General features: G+C 34.9%; 1 protein-coding gene across 6 annotated transcripts in view; it reads left to right on the forward strand.

The window, feature by feature from the left end:
- The window catches only part of chst8 (carbohydrate (N-acetylgalactosamine 4-0) sulfotransferase 8), a 265,803-nt gene extending 253,969 nt beyond the window's left edge, over positions 1-11,834 (forward strand). For 4 of the 6 annotated variants that reach the window (XM_073930147.1, XM_073930146.1, XM_073930145.1 and 1 more), the window contains 2 exons: positions 3,583-3,617; positions 9,845-11,834. In XM_073930147.1, coding sequence (XP_073786248.1) covers positions 3,583-3,617; positions 9,845-10,966 — 1,157 coding nt within the window. In that variant the 3' untranslated portion in view covers positions 10,967-11,834. Of the gene's footprint in view, positions 1-3,582; positions 3,618-9,838 lie in introns of all 6 variants that reach the window. The other 2 variants (XM_073930143.1, XM_073930142.1) reach the window with 1 other exon arrangement.
- The last annotated feature ends 931 nt before the right edge of the window (positions 11,835-12,765 follow it).

Consider the following 12,765-nt stretch of genomic DNA (forward strand, 5'->3'; position numbering starts at 1 on the left):
GACAAATTGACTTACACTCCTAGTCATGCCATGATTGGCACTGATTGGTCAAATTGTCATACTCTCCTCTGATTGGTCAGATTGTCTTGCACCCCTCTGATTGGTCAGATTGTCTTGCACCCCTCTGATTGGTCACATCCAAATTGATTAGTCCAAATCTGCTTTGATTGATCAGATAGCTGAGTCTGTTATGATTGGCCAAAAAGTCACACTCTGCTCTGATTGGCCAGATTGTATAACTTCACTATAGTTGGTCAGATTGTCCAACTCTGCTCTGATTGGTCAGTTGATCCTACTCTGCAAGGATTGGTCAGATGGCCTGTTTCGATCTCATTGTGATCTCATATCAAAACGGTCAATGCTCAAGTAGTAATACTGTTCGCTGATTGGTCAGAGTGTCTTGCACCCCTCCTATTGGTCACCTCCAAATTGATTAGTCCAAAACTGCTTTGATTGATCAGATAGCTGAGTCTGTTATGATTGGCCAAACAGTCACACTCTGCTCTGATTGGCCAGATTGTATAACTTCACCATAATTGGTCAGATTGTCCAACTCTGCTCTGATTGGTCAGTTGATCCTACTCTGCAAGGATTGGTCAGATGGTCTGTTTCGATCTCATTGTGATTTCATATTAAAAGTGATCAATGGCCAAGTAGTCATACTGTCTTCTGATTGGTCAGATTGTATTTCACCTCTCCTATTGGTCACTTCCAAATTAATTGATCTTTGATTGATCAGATATCTGAGTCTGTTATGATTGATCAGATTGCACAACTCTGCTCTGATTGGTCAGTTGGTACTACTTTGCAAGGATTGGCTGAGTCCGCTGTGATCTCACAGTAATTTCTGATCAAATCAATAATATCCAGCTGCAGGCCCGCAGAACCGCACACGTTTTAGGCACACACAATCTAGGACACACAATCTAGGCAAACCATATATGGTTACGACGAATGTTAAAGTTATAACGTCTTTTTGGACATCGTCATCGATATATTTTGATATATATGGTTAATGAATATTGTACACAATAAACAATAGTGTTTACTTTACTTTATTTCACAAATATTGCGATTGAGACAGCCGAATGGGGAGCATTGTTTCCGATCACTATTCAATATAATAGAGTGAACAGTTTTTAATCAGTCATTATAGCTGATCAGTCATTATTATCTGACAATAATATGGCAGATACTCGTTTGCTGGCCTTGCTGAATGATCTCATTTGGACAGGTTTAATTTATATAATGGATTTATTTATGATGAAGGAAATAATAGCAAGTTAATATAGGCAATAATACATTGTATGTAATAAAAATCTTTTTACATGTAACAAATGTATAACACTATATTAATATTTTACTCAAGCGATTTAATAGTGTTTATAAACTAATATATTAGCTTAATTTTCTAATAACCTTTTAATTAATGATGTCCCACATTTAAAACTGTAGTAATTTAATACTACAGTAATAGGAAACAAATAGGACCAAATTAACTATTAATAAAAAACCATAAGTGTGTGTGTATATATATATATTTATATATATATATATATATATATATATATATATATATATATATATATATATATATATATATATATATATATATATATATATATATATGTATATGTATATATATATATATATATATATATATATATATATATATATATACACACACACACACACACACACACACACACACACACATACACACATACATATATATACATTTATATACATTTATATACATATACATACATATACATATATATATATATATATATATATATATATATATAAAACACCTTTAACAGTGACAGTTTAGTAAAATATACTAGTTTATATATAAACTTTTAATTATAATCAGTTAAGATAATCAGTTTATAACTATATATATATATATATATATATATATATATATATATATATATATATATATATATATATATATATATATATATATATATATATATATATATATTGTTTAAATGGTTAACTATAGTAGGCTAATTTATTTTAAAGTGACATATTATTGTTTGCTTTTTATACCAAGTATATTAATATTAAGAGCTTGAATTAGTTTATTAGGCTGGCTTGTGTAGCAAGCCAGACTACTGTTATCCTATTTTTCTTCTGAGACTAAAAAACAAAACGCATCTCCTCCTAGAGCTTTCGAGCTATGACCACCAAACTCACACCAAACCTTCAAACTGGTCTGATTCAGTGTGCTATATCTTTTCCAACTGATCTGACTTTCGGTTTTCCAAAAAACGTCCCGGGACCGTCGGAAAAATCCCATTGACTTAACATTGGACCAGACTTTGTGACCTCATAACTCTGCATCAGACTGTCACACAGACTTCTAACTGGACTCATTTAATTCAGACTACCTAACTGCCAATACCTGATGAGCTTTTAACATTTTTGGCCACGCCCTAGTAACCACTTTTGGGATCCTAGAAACTGTCCCATAGACTTCCATTCAAAAGACTGTCATTGACTTTACATTGGATCAAACTTTGAGAGCTTATAACTCTGCATCAGACTGTCCTACAGACTAATGGCTGAGCTCATTTAACTCAGACTACCAAACTGTAAATAACTGATGAGCTTTTAACATTCTAGCCACTCCCTAACAACCAGATACTGCACCCTAGCAACTGTCCCATAGACTGCCATTATAAAGACCCAGATTGATATCGTCATGCTGTAGTGTTATAGCAACATGCTAATAATGATTAGCTAAGTACTTTAACATTCTAGAAATTTAATATCTATCTATCTATCTATCTATCTATCTATCTATATATCTATCTATCTATCTATCTATCTATCTATCTATCTATCTATCTATCTATCTATCTATACTTTTTAAACTGTATAAACTAAATAAACTATTACCAACAGGCTTTCACAAGCCAGCCTCAAAGTTTGTCTCGACAAACTTTAATAATCTAGTTACACTTAATCCAACAATTAGACGGTCTATTATGTTTTCTTTGTGTATATGGACACATGAATAAAGTCATACGTTTCTTTAACCAATTATTTTTATTTACATAATTTAAGTTCAAAAACTGCAGAGATGTTAAAATGATCGTTACGATATAATAATAATAATGACTGAAATGGGAAACCATATTTGTGAAATTCAATAGATGGCGATAATGCTAAAGAGTTAGTTACCGGTTTGCCTAGATTGTGTGTCCTAGATTGTGTGTGCCTCAAACGTGTGTGGTTCTGCGGGCCTGCAGCCGGATATATCTCGATCAAATAGTCAAACTCTTCTCTGATTGGTCAAAAATGATCTATGGTCAAACTCTCCTCTGATTGGTCAGATTGCCCTTTTCTTCTTTGTTTTGCTAAACAATGACTCCATTTATCTGCATTTGGATCTGTTTTGACCTTTTACATTCACCAACAGCTATGCAAACAACATTAAAGGTCAGAGGAGTGATATTAGGCGCAGAGCTTTGTTTTTGTGATAATGAAGTGTGCTGAAACTATTATGCACACTGAATATTCTCTTCTTGCTTACATCTGTTTCTCTCTCTCTTTCTGTCTGTGTTTCAGGTGTGAAGTTCAGAGGGACCACTCAGTCCAGACAGGTGAGATCCTGCACATCTGTTTAATCTCTGCATGTGTTTATTAAAGGGATAGTTCACCCAGAAATGTACATTTACTCACCCACATGACATCCGAGATGTAGGTGGCTTTTTTTTTCTTCAGTAGAGCATTTAGATCTATTATTGTCCCTTTTATGTAGAAAAACATCTCATTTTAGCACATTAAAAATAATTCTTAATGTTTACTATTCAGTGAATTTACAATAATCTAATTTGCTCTGTGTTAAGAATTTACAGATCAGTCATCATACAACTTGATGAAACCACAAATCTTTGATGAAATAACTTTTTAAAGTGAATGTATGCATGGAAAATATATTCTATGACAAAAATGATCACATTTAACCAGCATTTATTATATAATTGGAGTCAAATTCCCAACAATCTCATTTGAGCTGTTATGAATATCATTCAATCATTCATTTTCATTTCCCTTTATTAATCCGGGGTCGCCACAGCGGAATGAACCGCCAACTTATCCGGCAAGTTTTTACGAAGCGGATGCCCTTCCAGCCGCAACCCATCTCTGGGAAACATCCACACACACACACACACACACACACACTCATACACTACAGACAATTTAGCCTACCCAATTCACCTGTACCGCATGTCTTTGGACTGTGGGGGCAGGCCCGGATTGGCTGATCGGGAGGACCGGGAGAATTCCCGGTGGGCCGGTCCGTTTTTTGGCCGCGAGGGCCAGTGTCCCTAATCTGTTGCTCTCAGCAGTCACACTTTTCAAATATAATTTATTTATTTACTTGACCACAGCCTTCTTATTTATTATTTTACCGCAGCTCTTTTTATCTATTTTCTCGCAGCCTCGTGAGCAAGATGCAGCCTCCATTCAACGTGCAACTCTTGTGGTACTATGGTTAGCACGTTAGGATATGACGCGGCCAACCAGGATTCGGTCCTCGTCTAAGAAGTTTTTTTTTCCATTTTTATTGTTAAGACATATAATACTGTAAGGGTTGTGGAACATTTGAAACAATTTAAAGCAGCTGTTTTCTCAAAAAAAGACGTGATAGAGTAATTAGAAGCTGAATTGGAAATGACCTTATTTTAAGATGGTCAGTGGTGAACTGAGGTGGGCCGGTCTTAGGGTGCTTTCACACCTACACTTTTGTTTGGGAACGTGTCTCGTTTGCCCAGTTAGCGCAGTTGGTTTGGCATATGTGAACAGGGCAATCGCGCTCTGTTTCGTGCCAAAGTAATCGCTCCGAGATCGCTTGAATGAGGTGGTCTCGGCTCGATTGAAACGAACCCTGGAGCGGTTCGATTGCAGTGAGAAAGCGATCCGATCCGAGCGCGGTTATACACAGTGTTTATGGATATGTAATAGGCGTACGGCTATATGAAGAGAGAATTATGAGTATGGTGGGAAGTTTCGCGAGTCTCCGAATGCCCACAAACGAGTGATGATCTCCCGGTAATCTCGCGTCTCCCTCCCGGTCATCAAATAGGCATCGTCGCGCACCCTTCTCACCCCTCCCCACCGCATCTCTCCTCAGACACGTCGCGCGCGCACCCTGTCAATCACCACCAAACCACCACCTCTCCTGACAGCTGAGCGAGACGCTGCAAAATAAACCCTCGCCACTCGCACGTGACTTGTTTTAGCTCTTTTGGTCCGATTAGAAACTTTGCAGTGTGAAAGCGAACCGCTCCAAGAGCAAAGAGCAACAATGCAACAATTATAATCTCTGTTTCAGAACAACTGAATCCATTCACAGGTGTGAAAGCACCCTAAGGCTTGAAACTCTAGGGCTGAAAAAGAGCCCCCTGTGTGGGGGAAACCGGAGTACCCAGAGGAAACCCACGCGAACGCAGGGAGAACATGCAAACTCCACACAGAAACGCCAACTGAGCCGAGGATTGAACCAGCGACCTTCTTCCAGCCGCAGAAGGGAAGGGGGGACTCAACTGTTTCTAAATGCATTTTAAATGATAAATGCGGTTTTCTTTCTACTTAGACAATTATTTTAGGTATATATGCATATATTTTTCACATATATTTTTTTTGGGGGGGACACAACCCTCGGATTTACACCCCTATATAAATCACCAAACATAACAGATTCAGCTCAAAACCTTCTACTGAAAAGGGTCACCTGCATCTGGGATGACCTGTGGCTGAGTAAATGAACCTGCTCATTTTGGTGTGAACTATCCCTTTAAGCAGACTGTAAGACCCCTGAACATGCTTTTAATGTTCTCCTGGCCCCATGTGTTGTCTAAGGGGACTCGGCAGATTGTTGGGTTGTAACCTGCCGTCTCTAATCAAATGAACCCTGACTCCATAATGAACTAATCACCTCGTTAATAGCAGATTTATGATTATTCGATTCATTGACTTTATTGCACCTTAATGAATTCAAATGAGAAGTTAAATTGATATTTGCCACAGGCGACGTGTTTCTGGAAATCAGGTGACGTCGAGAATTAAGCAGAAATCCTCGTCAATTATTGGATTAGAGCTGCAGAGCACAGATGAGCAGGAGAAACACACACTGTTCAGAAACACACTCTTTCAGCACAGGCTGAGTAATGGCGCCACCCCATGGCGGAGATAAGTAAGACACACAAAATCAATGCCAAAAGCATTGAAATAATGAAATAAAAAGCTTGTCAAATTGCACTAACCGAAAAAAATACATTGAATTAACACCTGCTTGCATTTTAATGACTGTAATTGCAAGAGTTTGTAATTTTAGGTCCTGAAATTTAACACAGCTGTGTATTTAAGATGTGAATATGTCAATTCAAAACACATCTTCATACTGAAATTCAATATTTCATATTCAACTTCCAGATTTCACTTCCAAAATATTCAATACCTTTAAAAAATACGATGTAAAGAATTTAACAGGCAATTTTCAGATAAAAAAATTCACTTCTATAAATTCAGTGGCTCAAATTCGACTTAATTTATTCGACATTACACCGGGGAGCTGCAGGAAAAGCAACAGAATGCAGATTGCAGATTCAATAGGTTGCAGATTGCTTCTTAAATTGACTATTAATAATAATAAAATAATAATAGTGCAATTAAAATAATGAAAATAACCCACAGCCTATCCCAATCTTGACATGCTTGCGTGTGTTTAAACAACGATAAAAAGGCCGTGTGAATGCAAACACTTCATAGCCTAATATTATTAACCCCCCAATCAGGGCCGGAGTGGGACTCCTTTTCAGCCCTGGAGTTTCAAGCCTTAGACCGGCCCACCTCAGTTCACGACTGACTATATTAAAATAAGGTCATTTCCAATTCAGTTTCTAATTACACTATCAAGTCTTTTTCAAGAAAACAGCTGCTTTAGAACTTCAAATGTTCAACAACCTTACAGTTTTATATGTCTTAACAATAAAAAAAAAATAAAAAAAAGTGAATCTCTGGTGAGGATCAAACACTGGACGGTGGCTTGATAATGCAACATGCTGACCGCTTGACCACAATGGTACTGCAGTGATGCAAGACTGGAATGCTGAGTGCCATCAAACATGTTTGAAATGATCCCAGAGGCTTGATTTGTGTTAAAAATATTCCGAAAAGTATTAATGTTATATTTATATTCTACATATTATATTACTAAAGCACAACAGCAGCTTGTTTACATTCATTGGATATAATCAGGGCCGGAGTGGGACTCCTTTTCAGCCCCGGAGTTTCAAGCCTTAGATCGGCCCACCTCAGTTCACGACTGACTATATTAAAATAAGGTCATTTCCAATTCAGTTTCTAATGACACTATCACGTCTTTTTTTGAGAAAACAGCTGCTTTAGAACTTCAAATGTTCAACAACCCTAACAGTATTATATGTCTTAACAATAAAAATGAAAAAAATTCTCCCGGTCCTCCCAATTAGCCAATCCGGGCGTGCCCCCAATGGTTATGCCATTTTAGACGGTGTTGTAATGAAGATGCTCCTTTAATACATTCTGTTATGTTAAATTGTTTTAAATTACACGTCCCATCTATACTGTAAAATCTTACCTGAACATGGCAGTTTATTTATTTATTTATTTATTGATTATTTTGATGTTTCTTTTTTATGTAGTTTTATATTATTTATAGATGTCAATAATAATAATAATAATAATAAAATAATAATAATAATTAATGTTACCTCTATGGCAAATAGGGATATCCTAGAGATGGAGATAATGTGCAACATCATATTTGTCAAAAGACAGTTTACGTGAATTAATGTACCTTTTCATTTACAATAGAGAAAAAAACACATTAACATAAATCAAAAGATCTGTGTTTTTTTGTCAAACATTCCACTTTTCACAGAATTGTTACAGAAACACGTTCTCCCATCTACAATATGACACATTTTTTTCTCCAGTTTTCACACAATGCCTTTGTAATCACTGAAAAGTTCATTATATTTCTTTCATTTTAAAACAGAAATATAATTATGCAAAAGTATTAACGAGATATGCACAATGGTTGATTAGTTGTACAATTTAAAATGTCTGCATGAACACTCATATGCTTTTGGCAGCTCATGCGCGTAGTGGAAAGCAAACGCCAAAAGGTGCAGATATCAATAATCAAACTGTATTCATCAGAAAATGCTCACCAAATGATTCTTAAAATGCCTTAAATGTTTAGTTTACAACACCCATATTTTTGTTTTATAGAACTTTATCATTAATGTTTATGAGCTTCTTTAAGCATGTGCTTTTAAATGATGATTTATGTTTTAATATGGAAATTATTCATTAATCACTTTGCCTTTCTGGTAATATTTATTTGTCCAACATTTATGTATCTCTTTTTTTTATGAGAACAATTGTGTTTCTTCATTTCAATTGTACCATAAAAGATGCAGAGCAGTGTCATTCCAGCTCTTTTCTGAACCACATAAGGTACAACTTTTACAAAGGTACAACACTGTTCCTAATAGAACATTATTTGTATCAGTGTGTGCCTTTTTTCTGAGAGTGTAATAAACAAATGAATATAAAATGTTAATATTTTGTATATATTATATAAATATATTACATAAAAATATAATGTAATAAAATAACTTATATAAAATATATAAAAAATATATATACATATATATATATATATATATATATATATATATATATATATATATATATATATATATAAAAGTTATTTTATTACATTATATATATATATATATATATATATATATATATATATATATATATATATATATATATATATATATATATATATATATATATATATTTACATCTTAAATTATTTCTAAAATAAACAAGCAGATTAAACCGATAAAAATGTTTTATTTTCAAATTATTGCATTTAGGTTATTAATAAAGCATTTTTATATATCGCTAATTTAAGAGTTATTAGTATAATTGACTGCTGTATTTTTTTTTACCCATTACAAGCTTAGTTTTATAATATTTTTTTTAGATTTTTTTAATTTAAATTTATTAAATATTTTGTACTTTTTTTTAAATATTCTTTTTTATCTAATTAAATTTTATTCATGTTTGTGCAATAGGGTTAAAATAAACTATGAAATATTTTCTTGTCAAAAAGATGAAATAATTTAATTAAAAAGTGAAAATATAGCTAACCTAAAAAAAACCTAAATCGATTAAATTCACTCAAGTCAAATAAAAAATATTATAATGTATGTGTATATAAATATATATTTAAAAAATTACTAAATATTAACTAAAATTTAAATTAAAAAATTTAAAAAATATTATAAAAATGAGCTTGTAATGGGTAAAAAAAATACAGCAGTCAATTAGACTAAAATAACTCTTAAATTAGTGATGCAGGTTGTTTTGTTATCAACATGTTTGTGTGGATGTACATCTTTGTAATAAAACTTTGTAAAAGAATTCATATATTCCTCCGGGTCATGTCAGTACAAACAAACAAACAAACAAACAAACAAGTAAATAAATAAATAAATAAATAAGCAAGCAAATGAATAAAAAAGTAAATTAATAATTCAATAAATAAATGAAATAACTTTTTTTACCAGGAAAACCTGGTTTTAGGATTTGTAGTGTCATTTTCAAGAGTGTTCTGACTTATCAGAGCATTGATATAGTGCAACTTGATTTGAAGAGTTTCTCTACATTCACTTTTAAGTCGCTTTGTATAAAGTGTATTCTAAATAAGTTAATGTAAATGTCATATGTTTTGTCTTTGTGTTGTGTTTGTGTGAAGGAGCAGTGCGCTCAGTTCAGTGAGATCCTGGGCAGCGTTTCCGCTCGCCTTCAGCGACAACGGCCAGAAGAGGGTGATGTGGAGCCAATCTCACCAATGCAGCTGCCAAACTCCCCGAAAAAACAGCTGTCAGCCACACCTGGATCCAGAGAACAAGACTCTCAACAAGTCACCAAACGCCACCGAAAACTCCTAAAAACCAGCGCCATACTGCGGCCGCACACAAACACTTCATCATCATCATCATCATCAGCAGCAGCAGCAGCAGCGTCATTATTATCAGAGAAGAACACACGGCGGCTGTCAGACGTTCAGGAGGCCCGCAAACGCATCGTACGTGAAGTCTGCGGGAAATACCGCAGTAATATTTCCCGAACGATAACGCCACATCATGTATCGCGTATATATGTTGAGGACAGACATAAGCTTCTGTATTGCGAAGTCCCGAAAGCGGGATGCTCCAACTGGAAGCGGGTGCTGATGGTGCTCGCTGGAGTCGCCAACTCAACGCAGGACATCAATCACGTCGCTGTACACTACGATAACCATCTGAAACGGCTGGATAGTTTCGATCGGCAGGGTATAACGAAGCGTTTGGAAACGTACACTAAAGTCCTATTCGTCCGCGAGCCTATGGAGCGACTAGTGTCTGCGTTTCGGGATAAATTCGAAAGTCCTAACTCCTACTACCATCCTGTTTTCGGAAAACCAATCATATCAAAATACAGAGTCAATGCATCGCAGACGGCACTGAAAACGGGAAGCGGTGTCACGTTTCGAGAGTTTATTCACTATCTGTTGGACGTCCATCGGCCTGTTGGAATGGACATCCATTGGGAAGCCACCAATCAGCTTTGTAGCCCTTGTCACCTCCGCTATGACTTCATTGGGAAAGTGGAAACGTTGGAAGAAGACGCCAATTTTCTTTTGCGAAAAATCAAGGCGCCGGAGAGCTTGACGTATCCATCGTTTAAGGACGGGAACCCGAAAGCGGCCAGAACTTCCACGCAGATCACGCAGCATTATTTCTCGCAGCTGAACGCGTCCGAGCGCCAGCGGGCGTATGACTTCTACTATATGGATTATTTGATGTTTAATTACTCCAAACCCTATAAAGACCTGTACTGAGGCCTGTGCTGGAGCCCGTGCTGAAGCATTACATGTGCGCTGTCTGCTAGGATATGACTTATTACACTGCAAACAAAAAAATATGTAAATGCTTTTCTTACGTTGAGTTTGAGTTTCGTTTCTGGTCTAAATATCTAAACATTCTTACATCAAGAAGAATTCTCTAGACAAGCAATACATTCAGTCTTGATTTAAGAAATAATGAGTCTAATTGAAGAGAGTTTTTCCTGAAATCAAGCTAAATAATCTGCCAATGGGGTGATCAAAATAATCTTGCTTCTCCTTTTGACATGAAATTATGACAAATGTTGTTAAAGATTAAATATATTTCAAATAATGCAAATGTTTTACATTTTGCAAATTAAATCATTATTAAAAATCATCTAATTTAAAACCTAGGCTCAATGTGGATACGTACCCAGGTCTACATTTCTGGGGACAATGAAATGCGTAACCGGAGGTGCGTCTGCTCGCAGTTTTTGTTTTTGCAAATTCACCAGAGGCAACGCTTTTTGATGATCTCAAATTTCTCTTGCGTGTCCTGTTCTAAATCCACCAGAGGGCGCAATATACACTTCAGCCGACCATGGATGCGTTTCCCAAAACCATCGTTAGCCAACTAAGGTCGCAGGTTCCATCGTTACAAATATAGTTTGTTGATTTGCCGTTTCCCAAATCTGTCTCTTCAACGAACATTCGCAAACTGCATCGCAAACTTGAGCACTGGCAACTACAGTTCTGGAGCTGTAGTTAGAAACATAGTTCCTGGCTGTGTTCTATTCCCACTTATCCCCCCTGTGCCCTATTCATTTAGAACATCAAAACATTCAAATTTGGAATTCTTGAAAATAAAAAAGCAGTAAAGACATCTCTCTTATGTGTAACTTGCTTTCGGAGTATTTTTACAGTTCAGTTTTAGCGATCTTCATGTTTACAATTGTGCTGCCTTCGCAGTGCACTTTGATGTCATTTTAAACGCAGCCATTTTAATTCTTTAAATTTATAGTGGGTTATTTATTAAGTATATGTACTGTATATGACACTGGCCTGCTGGTTAGAACTTTCTGCTGTGGTTTACAAGTGTCAAATTGTAAAAATAGACTCAAAATATTTATATATATATATATATATATATATATATATATATATATATATATATATATATATATAAAAACAAAATCCTACTTCATTATAATCATCATCATCATTAATATTATTGTTAAAGTATGTTTTTAATAAATAAATAAATCTAATAAATAATAAACATTACATTTAATTTTATAATAAATAGTCTCACTATTTATTTATTTAGATGATTTATATGATATTAGTTTTAGCTTTTGTAAGTGATATGTTTTAAAATGGAATATTATAATGTTCAATTTCTCAATAATATTAGTAAAGCGAACTCTATGTGCCATTTACAGTTATTTCAGTTAATATGGAAAGCTCGGGCATGTTTTCACCAAATCTAATATTGGATTTTATTTTAAATGTGTGTGTAAAACAATATAATTTGCACAAAGAAATTATGGATTTTTCTCTAAAAAAGTAGTTCCTCCACCCAGTTTAGAGCATCTTTATGGGCGTTTTATGTTATAACTAATGTGGTTCAAGCCATGGTTATGCGACAGAGAAACTACACATTTTGGGATACACTCATCACTACATCGTTCTTTTCCCAAACGATGCATCGTACTATGATAGTTCAGCCGCGAGTTACGTCGTTGTTTGAGAAACGCACCCCAGCACAGCTTGCAGTCGACTGACTGACTAAAAAAAAGTGTTTGTTTTTTTGC

This window comes from Danio rerio, chromosome 18 (genome assembly GCF_049306965.1).
Source record: "Danio rerio strain Tuebingen ecotype United States chromosome 18, GRCz12tu, whole genome shotgun sequence".
In the NCBI taxonomy this organism is placed as follows: domain Eukaryota; kingdom Metazoa; phylum Chordata; class Actinopteri; order Cypriniformes; family Danionidae; genus Danio; species Danio rerio.